A 22,027-nucleotide genomic window follows, 5' to 3' on the forward strand; every position below is an offset into this window, starting at 1 on the left:
TAACACTATTAAGAAGCACACATGACAGACATGAATCCTGTGATTTTTCATTTTATTAATCCTTGAAGGTTTGTAGTCTTATGTGGGGGGAGAAGACAGGCCGTTCTCCACAGTGGTCACACTGTGTTCTGCCAACTCTAGTAAACAGTCACAGCCTGCCTGGATTCTGAAAGCCAACAGATTCCTATTACTTACAGAATTTTAGATGGGAGGACTGGAGACCTGTAGTGAAGTGCTACAGCGTGGAAGCATGATTAGTCTTGTAAAACTCATAAAATGTGAAACAAACCCTGCAGAATTTTCATTTCCTTTAAATACATGTTATGTAACTGTATGCAGATATGCTATTATAAAGCAGCTTCACTATTAGTTAAAGGTGATTCAAGCTCCTTGGGAAAGCAATGTCCATCTTGCAGAGGCTGGACAGATGAAAGGATGCCAGGTCCCCAGCTCCCAGGGGGGGAATTTTTAAGTGGCACTCTCCCTAAATGCCACCTCATTTGGGATATACCTCCCCATCAGTCTCAGTAAGGAAAGTTATTCAGCTGTGTGAGCTTTGTTTCTGGGCAGCCTAGAAGTGGGTTGGCATCTTAAGTGCTGAACAGCTCAGTGCCCAGCTCCTTTCTGAAGACCAGGATGGGTGTTTCACACTACCCAAAAGACACCAGGGGCCACACAAAAGTGTCTTAAGAAAAGCTCTCCTCTGCTGTCTGCTTTAGTGGGGAAAGGATCCACCTGGGTGGGATTCACAGGGCCAGATTTAGCTCTGATCTAGGAGGAGGCTGCACAGCATCTCCATTCTCACACTCCCAGGAACACACACTGCATCCGGCAGCAAGAGTGGGATGAGGAGAAAGCACTCCTGTCCTCTCAGCTCATTATGCCCCTCTCCAGCTCCTCTGTAAATCCATCCAATTTGGGATGTTTGTCTTCATTACCCCCTGCTACATGGGTGAAATCCAAACAGGTCTGAATTTCGCACAGCTCCCATCTCCATCAGCAGACTCCACCCAACCCCTGAACCCAACACACCTGAGAAAACTAAGCTCTACAATCTGAAGTTCTGGGCAAAGTTGGGCAACCTCTTCTTGCACTTCTGGCTGATGGGTTTCATTTTATTATGTTTAATTGTAGTTTCTTTATTGGATCAGGGACTGGATGTGCATTTGTCCTTTCTCCTAGGCTCTTCCTGAGCTCAGAATCATAACCTCAAGTGAGAACTAAAACAAAGTGAAGGCACCTAAACCACAGCTTCAGCAGGATTTACATATCTAGGTACATAAAAGCAAGTAAACTACCACTGCTTAAACAGGCCAAATACTCAAAATGCCACTGCTCTCTCTCCAAAGACCTGCTTAGTTGTTTATGCATGAGCTTTTACTTCCAAGCCCAGTAACTAATAACTTACCCCATGCCTTTATACCAAAGTGAAATCAAAGTAAGATTTCCATGACTTAAATAATGATATTTCCTTAGTTTTCCCTGCCTACATACAAACACAGACATATAAACACAGGATATATAGACATACCACTCCATACTGCTCAAAAAAAGTATTTAAAGTAACCACTCTGACGGAAAAAAAAAAACTTTTAGGCAGTAATTTGGTCACCAAAAAAGAAAATTCAGAGAACAAAAACTGCTTATGATTTTAAGTCAAACATGGACAGAAAATGGAAAACCAGAATTTTCTACTTTCTGTTTGAAATTACGCTTTCAAAAATAAAACTGACAAATTTCTTCCTTCTTTTAAAAAAGGAGGTAAAAATACAAAAAAAACCCTCCCCATGCATTCTAAATATTTTAGATTGAATGTTGTCTTTGTTCAGTATAAAACAAAGGTCTTCTTTAATGTTTTTATTTGGCAGCAAACCCTCAAATCTGTTATTTGCATAGCTCCACTTTGAACATAGTAAGATGTCAGACAAAGAAATAGAGGACATAAAGGAAAACAGAAAAGGAAATCATCTATCAATTCTTCAGTAAACATTGCTCAGAAAACAGTTTAAATCCCAGGATTCTCATTAAAATGGCATTAATAACCTGGAGGAATTCCAAAAAAAGGTCAACATTAATGATAACAGGATTACAGGGCACTGTTTATGAAGGAAGATTAAGGGAATGCAATTTGTGTATTCCAAGATAAAAACGAACACTGGCAACACTGTTTATCACAGGGAGGAGGAATATAGCTGGAAAACTGTAAAGAAAATAATGGAATGGCAACACAGGATTCTGGCTGCAATGCATGTTATTTCATGAAAAATTACGTGAAATAAAAACTGATGGTTGCTGGGAGTTGTGCATAGTAAAGCGTAGCTGGAGTAAGTTCAGAACACTAACTGGGGAATCAGAAAGCTATTTTAAATGTTGGCATAAATACAAATTGCCATCTAAAAGCAGAGCACAACAAAAATCTCCTAAGGGAAGATTCATAATGACCTCTTTTGTATGCAGTTATTTCTTTCTGCAGAGGTGAAGTGGGCTGAAAACAACAGAAAACAGCCAGAAGGAGCAGCAAATTTCCTGCAGTAAATACACAAATTGCAAAGCATGTTCTAGCTTGATCTCACCCACAAATGCAGTGTATAGCATCAGCTTCTCTTTTCTGGCTCATGTTCGGCTCTGGATTAGCAGAGGGGAGGAAAAAAGACCTTCTTGAATATACAAGAAGAAATGTGTTTGACTAAAGATCACAGCTATTGCCATCTTCCATTCTTGCCTCAACTCTGACCACTACACCCAGTGCCCTTGTTCTACCAAGCACTTGCTTATCTTTTCCAGGTGCAGGAACACATCCCCACAATCCCTGGGAGACCTACATCTCATCAAAAGGCATTTGGAGCTGAAAGATGAACTGGCTAGCACATTTCTCACCCTGTCCAGCAGCCAGGGTGCTCCTTGCTAAGTCCCACATCCGTATTCCCTACTCACTCTGACTTACAGTTTGAACTATGGCTCTCACAGACCAAGCACAGGGCTAAACTCAAGGCTGCAGACGTCCTCAGGCAAGAATCTCCCTTTATTGGTAGGTGTCCTACTTCCTGTACATCTGGAGTGGTACTGGGACCACTAATGGACCAGAGAGAGAGAGAGAGAGAGAAAAGAATGATGATGTGCCTGCTGTGAGCTCAGCTTCAAATCCTGAATAAAGTAGTTCCTAAATTAAATGAAGTGGAACAGCTTCCCTGGGAGCAGACACCCTGCATGCCCTCAGCCTGCAAAGCAGGCCTGCACTAGGGCACACTCTTCTCCTTTGCATTCAAGGCCATCCTCCAGAAAAGCACAAAACAGATCTAAAAGCACTTTTTTCTTCCCTTAGTGAACTGAGGAACAGGGATTTCCTTATATTTATTTTTTCTCTGTGGGGAAGGAGATGAGTATCTAATGGCAGAAGATTTGTGCCCAAAAACCTGAACTGCAGGTGGCCTGTCCCACCAGACCTCAGTAGGACAGGTGGGACTCAGGCTTTCACCTTTTACATGCCAGCTCCTCCTTTGCAACTTGCTGGCTTCTTTTTTGGATCGCTTATTTTAGCTGTGCCATCTGGGCAACCTGTGAGTCTTCTGAGCAAAGAGAGATACGTCTTGAGAGGCCACAGGCCAACCACTAATTGTATACATCTCTACTAAGCAAGATCTAAAATAATTTTACGAAGGTGGATTTGTGACACAGAATTAAAAGATTGTTTTCTAAGCCATTATGGATTTGGGTTAAAAAATAGGAAACACTTTAAAAATGAAAAACTCTTTTGTAGCTGCTACTTTGCTTATTCTCATTTGAAAAAAATATTGTCTATTTGAACATTTTCTACATCAATTCAAGCAAATTTGTTTAAATTCAAAATTTAAATCTAAAATATTTAAAAAACCAAATTAAAAACCAGTGCTATTTCTAGTAATTTTTAAGCTTTCTATGCATCTTTTGCTCAAAACATTTATGCTCCAATTATATTCCAGTATTTCCTCTCAGATGCTACAGTGCACTTTTTTCTTTTCAGTGTGATTTAGTCAGCTTATGTCCTAAAAATATTTCACTCCTGCAAATTCAAGGTGAGAGATGAGATGCAGAACCTCACTGCACCATCTAAGGCAGCAGTCCTCATAAACAGGACAATGTCTAAGCTCACCATGGATGAACAGAAGACATAAAAGCATCTCATTAGACCTTCTTTAAGATCAATGTATGATCTTCAAACACAAACTTTCTTGCACAACTGAATGTCTAAAACTGACTTTCCTTTTTTTTCTTTTTTTCTTTTTCAGAAGAGCCAGAGACTGTATGCAGCTTCAGTAAGGGTTAAAAGCAGAGTGGTCAGAGACACACAAGACAGGGGTGGGATTCAGCTGACTAATCCTGGATGTTCCTAATGTAGACACCTGTGTCCAAGCCAACCCTGGTCCCTTTACTAGCCAACGAAGAGTTAGTACAATCAGCAAGGTCTGGGTACTATTTATCTTATCCTAAAGTAAATGCTTGGATATTTGGTCAGAAAGACCGCAAACTGGATTAACTGATTTTATTAGTTATCTCTCCTTTAAAACAAAATAGAAGCTTAGTGCACTTATGCAGGCAAAGATGATTACAACTACATTATGGATAAAGAACTGAAGTCAGATAAATTAAAGACCATCTCTGCTCTACCCAGCTTGACTCAAAAACCATGAATTCTCATCTCCCATACCTCTGAAACAGCTCCCATAACTCCCAGAAGAAGGAAAATGGCAGAAGGAATGACAATCATAGAATTCATTGAGTTGGAAGGGACCTTTAAAGGTCATCTAGTCCACTCCTCCTGCAGTGAGCATGGACATATTTAACTACATGAGGTTGCTCAGAGCCTGGTCAGGCCTGACCTTGAATGTCACCACGGATGGGGCCTCCATCACCTCTCTGGTCAACCTGTTTCAGCACCCTCATAGTAAAGAACTTCCTAATATCTAATCTAAATCTACCCTGCTATAGTTTAAATCCATTGCCCCTTGTCCTCTCGCAACATCCTCTTGGTAAACAGTCCTTCCCCAGCTCTCCTGTAGGCCCCTCTTCAGATATTGGAAGGCTGCTACAAGGTCTCCCTGTAGTCTTCTCCTCTTGAGGCTGAACAATCTCAATTCTCTCAGCCTGTCTTCATAGGAGAGCTGCCCCAGCTCTCTGATTCACCTGTTAAAACTATTTCACCCCCTGTGAGCAATGGGATCAGTCCCTGGACCAGAGAAAGACAACCAGTCCCCATGTGCATCTCACAGCTCCTGAAGGTTGTCTAAGGAGACCTGTAGATTCAAACTTCACCTCTTCTGGATGAGAAATACCATGGGATTTATGCCAGACAGAGGAAGTCCAACAGAATCTACTGGCTGCACTATGTCAGTTGACCCAACTGGGAGGGAACATTCCAAAATTGCCATAGGGACCCAGATATTCTGAAGCATGCTTGGAGAGGGGGCTGGGCTACACAGATGATGGACACCCCCTCAGCATCTTCCATCTTACCCCCCTCCACAAGAGCTACTAATACCTGTAGCCTTCCAGACCTCACAGTACCAACTGCTATAACACCCCAAAACATTGCAGGGTGATGCCCTTCCATACTTAACTCTAGGACACAGCTTTGAAGGCAGCACAGGCTTGAAGCTGGACACAGCATCCTTGCTGCTGCAGGATGAGATGTGCATGTTCATCCCCCTGGGAAGTATAATCCAGCCCTCTGGTACCCATGGCGACCGAGTCCTTAATAACTCCCTGTGCTGGCAGGTCAAGTAAGCAAATCTACACAGCTCCATAGCAACAGACCTGAAATTGAAGCGGATCCCATCAGTAAAATATGCAGGAGAGCTCAGTGCATACAGAATTATTATTTACTTAAAAAAACCCCAGCAGTAGCTATTTTGTACGGGCCCAAAATGAAATGCAAAGAGAAGGAAGAAAAGCAAATGAGAAAAAGGAATAGGACTGAAGACAGCCACAACTGGATTTGTTAGACTCTGTGTTAAAGAAGATCTCAGAAACTTTATTGTCCCAAATAAAATTATTAAGTGCACATACAAGAAAAGGAGAAAAGTGAGATTACAACTGCACAGGAAAGAAATGTTGTGTACTGTTAGATTTGAATGTCAGGATGGTTATGTTAGCTGCTATCAGGTGTGGGGCAGAAGCAAAGAAGTGGAAGCCTGCGCTTACATCAGGGAAGTATGACACATGCTCAAGTGCTTCCTCCCTTTTTATTGCCACGGTTATGTTTTAAAAAACAGATGCAAAGCCTTCCAGAAGCACAAGTAATTGACCACTGTGTACCTGCTCTTTGCCAAATACCAAGTTGCTTAAAAATCTAATGCTCAAGCTAAAGCCATCCTCATCTGATTTAAGTTACCTGGGGAACCTGGACTTTTGTTCTTCTCTTTTCACTTGCAAGCTCCTCTGCACTCCTCAGAAAATTTATGATTTACACTTACCAGCAAACACGGCTACATCAACAGATTGCTTATTATTAATTAAAAAACTTTTAAGAAGATAAAAAAGAAACAAATATATGGAGAATTTAAAGTCACAGGCAAGATGCTCTGTAATTTGTCATCAACTTACCACACTCAGTTCATCTTCAAACATTTTTTTGTTCTATGACCAATTATTTATAACACAATAATCGGGTGTAGCTCACATCCTAGTTTCAACATTCTTATGCTTATGACACCAGCCACATATTTAACTGTCTGAAAACTCCCAGGAATGGAAGCACGAATCTTTACATCTTTCACTGCATGAGTAAGGTTATGACTGATTGCAGGATGGGAGGATAGTATACTCTAATTAAATCCTGCATTTGTAACCAGGTTAAATGTTCTTTGACATACCCTTGTTTTTAATTATCCCTCCCCCAGAAAATGTGCAGTTTTGCAATGTGGGTTACAATGTACTGCTAAATAAATTGCAGCAGAGACACATTACACTGAGGTCACCAGCAGTCTTCTCATCACTCTCACCTTTGCCTGATTCTGCTTTTAAACTAGAGCATAGCAATATATTTCAGGGCTTAGTCAAGACAGACTGCTATCACCAAATACAGGTTTTCTGTCATCTTGTTTTTTTAAACAAGTGTGACTCTGCATTAGAATGCATTGTACACCAGCAGCATTTTAGAAATTATTTCAATGTAAGAAAGAGACAGAAGCACCAACTAGTAATTATAGCAAACAACGAATCTCCTTGCATGCCATAAGATCTATTCAAGTTAGCAGACTCTGTAACTTGTTTTTTGTATTCTGTGCTGTTGCTCCCAAACAATGGGGACAACAGTTCTTTCATTTTTCACCACTGCCTGCAGAAATTTGGTAGAGAGAATGAACAAAAGCAATGCAAATACAAGATATAATGCTGTTGGATAAATGCACCAGTAAAACATAATTTTCTTGGGAAAGCTGATAAAATATTAGAAAGACAAGTCCTATCACTGCATCCCACTGCAGTCAGAAAGGCTAAGTTCTTGGGAGTGAAATGTATTTCTGGGATTACCTCTGAGACAATCCTATCACAGAATTTACACACCAACTTATCTGTTTTTCAAGTGAAGCACATACATACGTGTGCCTCAGTCAGACACTATTATTCCCACACTATCATACTGGAGAGCGAGCAAGCTGACAAAAGATCTGTAAAACCATACAGCCAGATGTTACAATATAACCTAAATCAGGGTTTTGTGTTTTGTTCTTAAAGTAAACAAAGTGTCTGTCTTTACAATACAGACACATATGAAGTAGAGCAGCAATATGGATAAACTTATCTTCTCTTTTTACATTAAGGAATTAACTTGCCAGCACTCTTTGCTTGCACAGAGTGCTCTGAAGAGTAAATTCCCAGACATTTAGTATCCTGGGAATCTAATCCTCACACACCAAACAATAGCAAAGCATCAGCAGGAAGAGCACTACATTTTAACAGCTAGATGTTTTTAACATCTAGCCATGGTTTGCACTTAACTCTTGCATTTCCCCTGCGCTTTATCTACCTCTAACCGCGGCATTCCCAACTGTTGCCAAAGCACGCACAGAACACAGCGGTCACTCGGAACACTCCGCGAACCAAAGGAAAGCAGAAGCCCGGGTGCCAGGCGGGAGCACCCACAGAACAGACAGGGCAGCTGCTCCAAACGGAAGATTTATTCCAGTCAAAACTACCTAGCACTCTGACAGGCCCAAGTAAACCACACGTGTGGATGTCAGGCGGGAACATGACATGGCACAACTTTACTTACCAATCCCTAAGTTTCACAGATAATCTCGGAAAGAAAACCCAGAAGCGCACACACTCACTGAAGGGAAAACCTCCCACTCAAGAGCACGCAAAAACCGGGATGACTCACCCACGGGGGACGAGGCCTGGCTCAAGGCTACCACCCGAAGGATTCCCTCACTCAGAAGGGGGCGGGAGCGCGCCCGGGCAGCGCCAGGCCCCGGGGAGCGCTTCCCTCGCCGCCCCGCTCGCTCCTCGCCCCCCCCCGCGCGGGCCGCGCGCCCCGCCCCTCGCGCACCCGCCCCGCCTCCCTTTTCCCGCCACGGCGGGGCCGGCGCGCGCTGGCCCCGCACGCGGCCGGGGTGCGCACGTGCAGCAGCCGCCGCGCGCGGCCGGGGCGGGAACACGGGGCGGGGGTGGGGGCTGCTCCGGGGGCTGCTCCGGCCACACCGACTGCCTGGGGCCGCGCCCCTTCCCTCCTCCCTGCGCTCTGCCACCAGCTCCAGCAGCCGGTGGAAAAGGCACCCGCACCTGCTGGGTACCCACCAGTCATCTGAGGCCCCACCTGTCTCGCCTGAAACTCCCGCTGCTCCCAAAGCCTTACGAGATGAATCTGCTCAGACTGGGACATCCCATCCTGACGCTCAGTCACTCGTGACTTCACAAATTCACCAGGAAGAAGTAAAAAAAAAATACCATACTGGCAATACATCCTGAGTACAACATTACTTACTACAGCTCAAAGTTAAAGGGTATTTTTAATGGAATAGTGATTATTGAAAGTCACTCTTTTTATACTTTCATTTCTATGAACTCATTATAAGTGAAATGGGAGTACAAGCATATGAAACACTGGGCAGGAAAAGCACAAATCGTGCTTTGCCACCACTTAACTACCCATCTGGGTGATGACCTATTTTAAAAAAATCCAACACCACAGAATCAGAGTTGCTGGGGGTGGAAATGACCTCTTAAGACCACCTAGTCCAACTCTGCTCTAGCAAGTCCAGCTGCAGCAGGCTGCCCAGGACCATGTCCAGCTGACTTTTGAGTACCTCCATTGATGGAGACTCCACAACTTCTCCAGGCAGCCTGTGCCAGTGTCTGACCACTGTTACTGAAAAAAAGTGTCTCCTTGTGTTCAGATGTAATTTCATGTTTTTAATGTTGTGCTCATTGCCTAACAACCATTGGTGATCTATGCGGTGAAAACCTCTGAAATTTTCCCATTAATTTTAACAGAACAAAGCTGTAATGTCTGAATTCTCAATGACCACCCTTCCTGAAAATATCATCTATAGCAGTTCAACCACACTGTAATCCAAAATGTTACAATTTTTGCCAGATTCAGTAATAGATGGGCAGGTGAAGATGGATAACTTTTTTGCTAACTATTTTGCAGGCTCCTGAACATGCAAAAGGGGCAAGACTGGGATAGTCTTAATGATTTATATTAAGTCTTAGCAAGTTCATGTGAAACTTCAGCAATTCTATGGGCTCTAACAGACAGCTCCAACAGTAACCTGAGCTCATTCAGTCTACTGTCACAAGTGTGCCCATGACACCAAACGCAAGAAAAAGACCAGACCTTTAGTCAGAAATGCTGAACACAGTTGTCTGATCAGCTGCCCTTCTCCTGTTATGATGCTCACAGACATTAAAAACATGCAAGACTTAAAAGTTATTGACACAACCCTTGCCCTAGATTCCCTTCTTTATCCATATCTTTGGAAGTTTATCAGTACTTCACAGCTTGCAGATCCAGATTTTGAAACCTTGCACTAAGCATTCTAATGGAGGTCACAAAATGAGATCAGAGAGACTGCCAAAGAAATCCAAACAGTTCCCACTATTCTCAACAAGGTGTGCACATGAGCTTCAGGAATTCAGAATGGATTTTTGCAGAAGTACACCAAGAATGTGAATAGGTAGAGGTGTTTATGCTCCTGTTTATTCAATTACAGAAACTGTAGGATTCAGCACAGCATCCTGATACAAAACTAACACCAGTTTTAATTAAGCTTTTTGTGCCTTTTTGAGAGGGCATTTTACTGCCACACATTTTTAATTGCTTTTAGTATTGTATAAATGAATCACATTCAAAACTACAACTTCTAAAATCCTGAAATGGAAAGTTTTGTAACCTTCTCCTGGAGTGGATGTTATATATCTTCCTTAATGTTCCTGTCCTCTCCACTGATTCCTGGGAGAGCAGACACAGATTTTAAGACAAATTCACCTGTAACACTGCAGTGATTCAGATTTAATGCACAATAAAAACCATTACCGACTATCCCAAATGAATAAATCTTTCAGAGGTTTAGCTAGATACATTGATAATGCATTCTAGCATTAAGTATGGTTCATTATGCAAACAGCTTAAATTATAAATGATAACAGAATCTAGCAAAGATGACTTAGATACATATAACAATGCCTTAGGCTGAGAAAAAAAAAAAAAAAAAGCTATGTTGTATTTAATACTCCTGACATATAGAAAAGAAAGATGAAGTGATGTTGCTGGAGCAGCAGAAAAACTTTGGAGCTTGGGAACAGCCTAAGAACATCCAAGGGTTCATTCTCAGTGCTATACCACTCTTGACATTTCCTGAATTATCTAAATATTTGTGTGAGTGTTACTTCTGAGATTCAGCATGTTCCAACAAAACAATCCGGGAAACAGATAAATTTTCATCAAAATGACAGGCATTTTGAAGGTGCACACTGATTGATGTACTTGCCTTCAAAAATGCAGCACAGGACACAGTCAGTAAAAGATAGTGGTAGGCTGGATTTTTGTCTCTCATGTCTGGCTCCTGCTATGTAGTCATTATCACAAGACATTTCAGATAAATATAAAGTGGAGATTATCTCCAGATATCACTAAGGGCTTTCAGTAGAAAGATATTAAGCACAGCTCCTTTTGCACTGTTGTTTGAGGTATTCAGCTGTATGCAGAACTAGGTTACATATGACAAGGACACTTGTTATTCTCTTCCCACATCCCATTCCCTTATACTGCTCCTCTATTACTACCTGTGTGTTTTGCTACATGACGATGCCCACTATTTACACAAGGGCTAGATCTTCCCAACCAAGTCACCAGAAACACATGCACAAGTAGGTAATGGGAAAAGAATGGATCCACCTGAGTCCAAGATAACAATGGGAGAGAATTACATTAAGCCCTGTCACCAACACTGAGGAAATGGAGCCCCAGCTGTCCCCTGCTGTGCTCTCCATTTCAGGAACAACCCTCACCTGTGTCAGCTCTCACACTGATAATGTGTTTTATGACAACTTTCCTCTAAAAGTGTATGAGATACTTGGCAGGAGAAAACGAGAAGTTCTCTGCAAATCAGACCTGATTTCTGCTCCAAGAGTTCTGATGGATCTCAAGAGTGATTCACTTGAAGTCTGAACACAAGTTTTCCAACCTTATAGATCAATGAATGCAGCAGTACTGACAGCTGCAGAATGGCCCACTTACAAGAATGCCGAAACACCTAAACTAAGTCCATTCTAAGACTTAAAATAATAACATCAACTCAAATAAGATGGCTTCTGACTACTACTGCAAAACACTAGTAACCTGGTATTACAGGTCAATTTAAATGTAATAATAAAAAATAGTGAAGTAATTTATTGAGACAAGTGCGTAACTCTTTTTCACCTGTATAGGACTCTTAAGTAGAAAAAAAACCCTTTCAAAATTCTTTAATCACATTTTGCTCAGCTACATCCATATTCACATACAAAATGGTTGTGGTAGCCATGGTTGCAGACTTGACTGTCACATACCATATTCACTGCATTCTGCCTGCATTAGATTCCCTGCTTTTAATGGAATAGAAAATAAACCTTGAAAAAGTATTTTCTGTCATCCATTATGCAGAGCACTGGGAGACTGGGAATACTCAAGTAAAACAGTGCTATGAAAAGAGATTAAGAACTTGCAGGGATAGTGGTAAGTCAGATTTAATCAGCCCTTTCAGTGACCAAGCCAGTGAAGAGCTTTTGCAACAGATTCTTTACTGTTTCTGGATTAAACACAGTGCTTGTAAATCTGAGCTGGCTCCTCATGAAAGTATCTAAATTGCTTCCAGAGGTAAGATGACTCTGGAAATCATACGGCCAGGAGGTACCTGAGCTCATAAACCATGTCAGTTCTGCAGCTGGCTCTGTACAGGGTAAAAACCCTTTCTGTCTCCATGATTAATTAAATAACAGCACAAATATCCTGACCATTTGTAATCAAGAGCTGCCTGTACATGAATCACAAAAATATTTTATATCTACTCATTAAAATTACAGCAGCTAACTACACACCAGGATATTTAATTTTGGATATGTGACAAGCAGGTTGCTGATTTAGTTGGTGGTCTGAGGTGGCCCATTAGCCTGAGGCAATGGGAGACAGGCTCTTGATTCAGCCAATGTAGTATGAACCTACATCTGCCTAACTCCCACATGTAGGCTGCCTGTTATCCTGCCTTGCTTTGATGTGTTGTATCCCCAGAGCTTTTGCAGCCTGGCAGCGTGAATGTTACACAGGATCCAACAATAAATCTAACAATGTCAGAAGACACTCTTGCATTGATAGTAAGAGTGATTTATCTTTGGCCAGTAAAATATGTGTGCAATTACCATGAAACAGGATTAAATCCGTTTCAGTTATTTTACATCTCCAGTAAGCCTCACAGAAGGAAGTGAATATGTCAATTAATTATATTTCCATGAAAAACCTAATACTGATAGTGTTTTCAAATCTTGCAGGTGGTTCCACAGAAAGCACCCAACTATTTTTTTTTTAGTTTACTATCAGTATTAGTGCTATCATAGGCAGCACAACACTTACTGATGTACTTGTTGATTAGGAAGTGTAATTGAAGAAACAAGAGGAACTATATTACACTCACCGGGCTTTACGAGGCTTGTCTTTGTCTCCTTCTTATATCGAGCCAGCTGAGGGTTCCCTTCGCTCATTGTCCCTGGACTGAATTTCCTCCTGGAGAAGTCTCCATCACTACCAGTGCAAAAACTGACTGGACTGTTTCCAGCATCAGAAGGAGTCTTAACTGGAGATACTGACTGGCTACTGGGACAGCCAGTGTCATCTGAAGGGAAAAGGGAAAACATAAACGTTTCTAAATAGTAAGTATATGAACATTAGCACATTACAAAATGATACACACAACCTTGGCTCTGAAACCTGGTGAGAAGCTATTGGTTTCTTCCATTTTGTGAAGAAGTCTTGAATAACTTATGGCAGACTAAAAAGCACAAGTGTTTGTTTCATTAAGTCTGACAAAATACAAAATCAGGAGTGGAGCTATATAGTGTAAACTCAGATCTAAGATAAATTCTTTTGACTTAGACCTAAGTTAGGAAATACTACAGCATAAAAAATGCACATCAGACACAAGAATGGCTTGTGTAGTACACAAAGGATGAAAAGCAAGCACGGGCCATATGCTTCAAGATAACATGAGAACAACCTATACCCAATATACACAAAGTCAGGATTTTCACTTAACCGGAATTCACAAAGGTTTCTCAAAATTGTCTTCCCTTCTAAAGCAGCCATGATCACACAGCTCTTCCATTCTTGACCAGTGGTTGTGAGGTACCTGGTTCTGAAAAGGGTGCATCATAGATGGAATGCTCTTGTTTGAAGCTGAATTCCTCTGAGGGCACGCCAGTGTTTCATGGCACCAGCAGCCACCTCAGAAATAGATCTGTGATCCTGACCTCCATGAATACACACACTTCAGCTCTTAACAATTAAATGCAAAACAAGAAATCTGAGTCCAGATGAAATCCACATATCAAACACCCCCTTAATCTAATCACATCTCCTGTAACCTTGAGTAATCACAGCTTTCCTTAAAGTCATGGTGGTTTCAGAAATACACAACAAAACCAAACAGGCTATTCTGACACTGGGGAGTCTTGAATATTTACTGTCCTGGAGAAATGTAATTGTTCTTTCCCAGAACAGAATGAAAGCTGTCAACAATTGCATTCTGTTCCCAGTGCATTACCTTTACCTAACATCAGACTCAAAGGAGTACCTGCAACTGAGCCAAATAATTTGCATGACCATAATGAATTTACCACTTCCACCCTGTTCATAATTTAGGTCAAGCCTAATCTTGCAAGAAGCTTTGCATGGGCTGATTGCTTAAAAAGTCAGTATATGACTGTGCATTTATGAGCAAAAGGAGCACCCTATAACTATCTAACCCTCTCCCTGCCTGCCTTGCTTCCTCAGGAAAGAGCAGGTTTTGCTGTTGTTAACTGTTGCTCCCCTAGTACAGTAAAACAACCTCTTCCTTCCATGTGAAGCAGTTTTCCTTTGTGCCTGGACAGTTTTCCTTCCCTCACCCTTTTGTGCAGATGTTCTGCTTTTCACTTCTCTGTGTCCCACCTCCAGTGCAGAACAGGGTACCTACAGGTGCTGATGTCCCATGCATGCTGTATGCATTAGCATGGAACAGCAGCCAGCAGCCTGAGGTGTTGCTGGCCAGGCCTCTGCAAACTGCCAGACACAATGCCAAGCTGCGGGAGCAGCTCAGCCTACTGCTGGAAGTGCCTTCCCAGGCACAAAGGTCACTAACAGTGCAAAACACCTAATCCAGCTTAATCACATTCGATTCCTTCAAACCAGCTCAACTAAGCCTACAAGCATCTCCTTTTGCCATCTTGCTGGTGCCTTCTGCAAATCAGAATGAGTTCCTAGAAAAATAATGGGAAGAAGAAGACTGCTAATAAGGTTTTCAGCCCATCCTCACATTCACCCTGACTAAAGCAGGATTGTTGCCCACATGAAGGGCAATAAAGTTAAGAGAAGCGCTGAGGGAACTGGGGATATTCAAAACTAACTGGCATAAGGAAACAGAGTAGATACAGGATGTAAAAACAGCATATAAAAATACATATTTTAATTATCATTCCCCCATCATTGCCTCTGACATCACACTGTTGACACTGTATGATCAGACTATGTCATATCTACATATCCTCCTTTTACCCTTAAGGACTTCAGCTGTCATTGTAATGGGGCATTTATTAAAAACACAGATGACTCTGGGACAAAGAACAAGAGCTCTTCTCTGCTCATACCCCTTCTGACCTTTAGATACAGCAATAACCAGGTGAGCATTCCCACTCCAGCTGAAGTAAATGAATTATTTTATTGTGCTCCCTCTCCTCTGATTGTTATGTTTATATAATGCATAACTTCTACTCCCTTCTACCTAGTATTAGACAGAAATGTGACCAAAATTATAAAGTTTCCAAATCTAGGCCAAGCTGCAGAGAAACATTTTTCTGTGTCAGCTTTTTGCAGTGCCTTTTGAAGAATGAAAATGTTTACTATCACAGAAAGAACAGCTGCATACAAAATGCCAGTGCTCACCACCAAAGGCAAGCAAAGTTCTGCTGTACACTGGGGGGATGCAACTCCCACCTGACCTGCAAGTCACTGTTCCGGCACAAGGAAAAGTCCAGGTAAATACTGAGGTGCAATCCAGCTGTTCAGTGCAAGCCAAATTGCCTCAACTTACCTTCATTCTTCCCTGCTACCAAACGCTTAAAGGGTTATTTAATCATATGTAATATTGCAGGTGAAATCCCAGCAGAAGAGCAGCAGACCCTCCCATGGACCCTGACCATGCATCAAGCTGGTGCCCCCTCTATCCCACAGGCAGTCCAGCCATCCATCCTGCTGACTGCCACAGTGAACACCTCTGCTCTTCATCTGCAAGAGAAGGATGCAACCATGACAGTGTGGGTTCATTATTTCCTGCAGACCTGTACACTCTTTCAAAACCCCACAGACATCCCTGAAAGAAGGAGGTGAAGATGTCCACCTGCTCAAAAATGGGCTAAGATAAAAAATCTATCTCCAAAGTAGGCAATGGGGTAACAGGAGAAGATAACCCCACAGTGGGATTCACTTTCTGCTGAAGACATAATGTGAATATAGTTTTCAGCAAGGTCAGTTAAGGATTCAGTACTGTAACTCAGAAATAATTTTGCCCCAGATAAGGATTTCGTGTCCAGACTTCTCAGGAATACAGAAAGACCTGATTTACCTTCTCAGGCACATGAGCATCAAGAAGATAGAAGAACAAAAGCTGGAAAATACTCCTGTGCAAGTCCATACTTCTGATCTTGCCTGTGTTATTTACTTGCACAAGAAGGAAAAACACATGACTTTCATTGCTTTCCTAGCAATATTAATTTTTCAGAGTGGCCTCCTAAGAGCTTTCTGGGAATAGACTTTCCCTTTGAACATCAGCTGGATTTCATCACTGAAACTCTACGTCCAACCACTCTCCCAGATCAGACATGCTTGCCAAGTTTCAAAGCCAAGCATGGGATATTATCTCCTCAAACAAACAACCAGGGAAGTTGCTCAGAGAACTCTGACATTTGCATACACTTCACTAAATTTCAGATAGTAAAGTCAAAGTAAAAACAACAGTGTTAAAGATAAATAACACTCTAACAATGCGCTACCAAAAATATTGTTCTCATAGACTTTAAGGACATAGTTGTGACTTGATAATTTTCTCTGATTTTCTGGGCACAGAGATTTTAGAAGTTTCACCGGACTATAACTTAAAGCCTTCTTCAGAAAATTACTGCCTTTTCCTGAAGACTTCAAGAAATACTGAGTTTACAACCTCTTTATATAATCCATACAAATAATTAATGATGCTCTCACTGAGGAACCACTGAGTTATTACTTTTGCCTTTGCTCCTAGCTGCCAGATTGAGTTATGCACTTTTGAGTCTGAACTGCCCATCCCCTACCTGATCCCTTGTCTACTGTCCCATTTTCACGTTCTCTTAAGGCTCCCTTGACCAACGTTCAGGCTGTATATGCTCTATATTTCCACTAAGAAATCTGGATTTCAGAATTAAAAATGGGCCTCTAATGGACTTTTACCAATTCAGTGTACTAAGGCAAAAACGGTTTCCAGACTTTTCCTAATGGTTCCCTTTCCATTCATCCCATGATCTGTTGGTCTGGGTATAGATGGCTCTGCCAGGATTGCAGTCTGTGAGCTGGCTGTTGACTACTGTTGGTGAACCACCAGGGGTATTTTAGAATTCAGGATATTCTCCCAATCTGCTTGTCTGTTCCACATTTTTGACCCCCTGTATCTTACTTTGATCGTCTTTTTGTGACTGGTCTTGTAGCACAGGGGTATTTTATGCATTAATGAAAGTTACTGACAGACACTGAAGGGAATGTATCACATAGCTTCCACCTGCTCAGGGTCTTTCTGTTTTAAATGGAGAGAAAGAGGCTCCACTGGAGGATGAGCCAGAACGACAGCCCAATTCAGGCTTCTCCAATCATTCTAACTGTCTGGAGGATCTCATCTCATTCTGTTGACCAGCACAACCACACTGGTCTGCCCTAACTGGGCAAGCTGAAGCAGTGATGTTGAGAGCTTACCACCCAGTCGGGTAACTTTGCTAACAGGAGATTCACAGTATAATTCTGGAACAACTGGGCAACACAAAGGACCACAGTAAAAGCAGCAGGATGAAACATAATAGTATAAAATGAGTAATACACATAGGAAGACAGAGGTAGAGCATATTCACATGGACACCATCAGGCTTTCAATAGGTATGGGTTCAAGTCCTACCTCATCACAACACTGAATGACCCTCTAAAGGCACCCTCACCTGTCCAGCAATGATTTAGGGAGCACAGCTGAAGGTAAGAAGTGTGAATATTCTCCTCAGCTCCTATTTGTACTAAAATGTTTCATTTTTACTCCAGCCATTTAAGAAGGTGATTTTATGTTTTTTAGAAGATTAGATATTTGCTACAAACAACCTGTCACCTCCAAACATGCAAAATTGCACAGGCCTTTGAAAAATATTTAGTAACTACACTAAAAGTAGAGTCCTAAAAGTGCTACTAGTTTTGGTGCTTCTCATCACTTTCAAACTAATTTTACAGCTATTTTTAAGATCTGTTTGCACTTGTATTTAATAAAATGAATCAGACTATTATGGGTTTGTGAGGCAAGTGTTTTAGCAGAAGTCAAGTACACTAAAGCAGAGAAGGAAGCAACCAAAACTATAGCCCTGTCAGGAAAAGAGAGGAGGTTTATTTGACAAGGCTTACTTACACAAAATGCTGCTAAGTAAATTAATTCCACATTTAATCTCTGTGTCTCTGCAGACAGAACTCGAATTAACTATGCACCATTTTGCCTGTGAATGAAGGCAGGCTAGCAGTTCCACCACTCCCAGAGGTCACCTACAGAGGCTGTGCAAACTCTTGTCCTAGAAAGTTTTCTAGACTCAGATGGATAAAGCCAGGGGTGATGTGCTGTAGTGCTGAATGCAGTCCTGCTTCAAGAAAGAGGCTGGGTGAAATGATCTCCAGAGGTCTCGTACAACCTACATGCTTAGGATCATACTTTAAATTTTTAAGATGTTTTCCAACTGGGAATCACCTTGGTTTTCCCAATCCATCTTTCAAGCTGCAATTACTGATTTTAATGTTGTAGTCATAAAACTTAACTCAGCAGTGAACTAAAATCAAGACCAAACATCGTCAACTCCTTTTGACTGTTGCTGAGGTTCTGATCATTAATATACAGGCAGCTTGTACACCTCTTCCTCACGAGCTCTTTTGACCTTGCTCCTGTCACATGCAGAAGCTGAACGCTGATGGTCACTACTGAATATTTCGTATGGAAGCTGCTCACTGAATTTGTCAAGAGGTCTTCTCTGCTCATTCACAGCATGACATAAACAGCAAACAGCTCAGATTGTGTAGAAGAGGGGAGAGGAAGGTGAAAGAAGAGGGCCTGAACCACTTCTAGAGCTTGGACATCTTGTATTGTGCCGTTTTCCCCATAAATTTGTCCTTAAAGGTATCAGCTCTTGACTTTTGACAGTACAGCAGCTAAGTTACACCGAAGTAGCAAATTTTAATTGACATTGGCAGCAAATCATGCCTTTTCCAATCTTCCTCATATTCGAACACTTCACTAGTAACAGGACTGATGTGAGTTCTGGGAAACCATCTCAAAAAAGTTCTGTATAATTGTGGCTTACTGGCTTTGTCATTAAGGATATAGTATTAGTATTACAGAACAAAAGCATCAAGGCTTACTAGTAAAAATACCAGTGAAAATAGTAGTAATACTAGGAGAGCACTGTGAATAGCACAGCTCCTAGAGTTTTGATATCACATGATAAAGATGATAACTGAAAATATTTTTGAAAATTTTAAAGAAGAGTTCTAGCTAAAGGTGAGGAACAGAAAGAGTCTTAAAAAGAGGCAAAGAAGAGTCTTAGCTGGTCAGCAGGTTTTTTTAAGCACTGTAGTAGACCTCACTAACCTTTTCTGATGCCACAGCTGAAAGTGGAACCATTTCTGATACTTCTTGTGGGAGAGCCTTGACTGTATCTAGTATAATAAATATTACCTATTTAATACTAACTTTATGTGAAATACATGTGTATATATAGATAGGTTTATCTATATGTGGTTTTATGTGTTTAATTCCATTATGCAGCAAAGAAGAAATTATAAATGTGCTATTCAATTTTGAATGTATAATTTTTGGAAATAAGAATCTTAATTAGACCACAATAGAAACTTCTCCTGTTCAGACTGGCAGTTAGCATCACCACAGAACTCATTCATAATATTTGGTGATACATATAATGAAAAACCACTGTTCCAGAATTTCAGGAAGTATATTAATCCTATAAACATAGGGTTAAAACATATCATATAGAATATCTTTAAAAATCTCAAGATTCTCTTTTAACACCAAATAAATCAAAGACTTCTGATTAAAGGTTCACTTCTGCTACAAGTTATGATATTCTTCAATTTGCATGGCACATTCAACTCAGTAGAAAATTGCATGAAAAGCACTTCAAACAAACAGATTACACATTGGTGGCAAAAAAAACCCCACAATATAGCTTAGAATTCAGTCCATAGTACACAGAAAGCTGCAACAGACTGTTCTTGGGACACCATCCAAAATGTGCCAGAGAGAACACGAACTCTTCTACTGACCTCAGGAGGCTCTAGGTTCAGGCTTTAAAGGTTCACAGTGCTGACAGATACATAAAGAGGTGACAAAAAACATTCAAAGGTCAAATATTTTGTGCTTCCAGATGTTGCTGTGTGGCACAGAAACAAAAGGATCATTACTTAGAAAGAGGGAACAAATAGTCCAGCTGAAAGGGAAGCAGGCAAAGCCTGCTGAGGCATGGGCAGGCTTTGCTCTTTTGTACCTAGGCACTTTTCTCATTTCCATGTTTGGAACAGATCTCTGCACAGCAGAAACAGAACTGGTGGTTAACAACATGAAGCAATAATAAATTCTTGCACATAAGCTGGCCCAGCAGGAAATTCTCCAGGGAAGCAGCAGTGAGAAAAGGAAGCATTTCCCAAGTGCCGCCCTCATGCAAAGGTCATACTTGCATTTCTGAAAGCAGGTTTTGTTTCAAACTTTCAGAAATTATTATCACAGTGACTACTGAACTGCCTTAGAGTGCTGCAAAGAAATGTGCTGGAGAAGACTTCCACTTCAGAAGTTTGGAAAAATGGCAACAGGACTATGGAAAAAAATAGCATAAAGGACTGCAGGGAAGAGAAGCTAGCTTTCAGTATCCCATACTTGAGCATACTCTTTGATTCAATAACTCAGACTAAAAAAATAACAAATAAACAAACCAGTAAGGAACTATTTAAACAAAATATTTCTTCCTTCAACAAGAAACAAGAAGAGTGGAAGACCTCACTCTTTCCATAACAATACATTCATACATACATGCATAAACACACACCAATAATAGAGGAAATTATTTTCAGTAATTTGTACTAATTCTATGTCCTCAATCTCTTGGTTTCTTAAAATACTGCAAATTTGTTTTTCTCTATCTTTTTCTATTCAGAAATAAATATTTAAGTACACACACTCTAACAGTCTAGCCTCCAAGGCTAGCTGGTTTACAATACAACCTACCTCAATGTTTTAGTGAAGAAATTATTTACCAGAGCGGAAGATGGTACAGCTTTTTGTCCAGTAACACTGTCACTGTACATCCCTTCTTGTCTGTGGATAGCAATAGGGGCTGCACATTCACATGGACTTCAGTAAGCCTGCCTAAAGCTACAAGCTTTTTTTAACCTACGCACTGAAAACTCAGGCCCAGCATCAAAAGCTGGCCCAGTGGCAAATAATCAGCGACTTCAAGGGGGCCGTGCACAGCAGCAAGAGAGCAAGGAACACACCCAGATTTCTGCTGCAGCACTTAACACCCCAGGGCTTAGAGCACAGACATGGTACTAGAGCATATTTATTGTGCCACGCATGCAAAGAACAAGATCTAAAAAAATATTTCTGTCCTGGTTTGAGCCAGGATGAAGCCAGTTTTCCTTTTGCTGATTTTTGCTTCCTTCAGCAAGCTTTCAAACGGTGACAATTTCCACCAGAAAAGAACAAGTTATGAAATAAGCATTGAAGTCAGATCTTGACATTCAAAATGAAAAGCAAAAAAGAAGCGTCAAGGTTTTTGAAAACTCTGCTGCAATGAGTCACAATCATTCACAGACAGATGCTGCTAGCTTTCAATGGCCCATGGTACTATGCAGACTAGTTAAGGAGGTGATTTGTAGGTAAGCCCAAGAGGAATTGTTTGCTGTGGGCATAAAACAGTTCCTCTGGCTCGTAAAATCTATTGGAGAACTGATTATTAAATGCACAAGTGCTTCCTGCAAAGCTGCACCTCA

General features: G+C 41.2%; 1 protein-coding gene across 4 annotated transcripts in view; it reads right to left on the reverse strand.

Annotated features, from left to right (window-relative positions):
• The window catches only part of SYBU (syntabulin), a 39,840-nt gene that overhangs the window by 14,073 nt on the left and 3,740 nt on the right, over positions 1–22,027 (reverse strand). For 3 of the 4 annotated variants that reach the window (XM_051611832.1, XM_051611835.1, XM_051611833.1), the window contains exon 3: positions 13,146–13,343. The exons of the other annotated variant lie outside the window; for it this stretch is intronic. In XM_051611832.1, the coding sequence (XP_051467792.1) occupies positions 13,146–13,343 (198 nt within the window). The remainder of the gene's footprint in view (positions 1–13,145; positions 13,344–22,027) is intronic. 4 annotated transcript variants of the gene reach the window in all.

This window comes from Apus apus, chromosome 2, assembly GCF_020740795.1.
Source record: "Apus apus isolate bApuApu2 chromosome 2, bApuApu2.pri.cur, whole genome shotgun sequence".
Classification (NCBI taxonomy): domain Eukaryota; kingdom Metazoa; phylum Chordata; class Aves; order Apodiformes; family Apodidae; genus Apus; species Apus apus.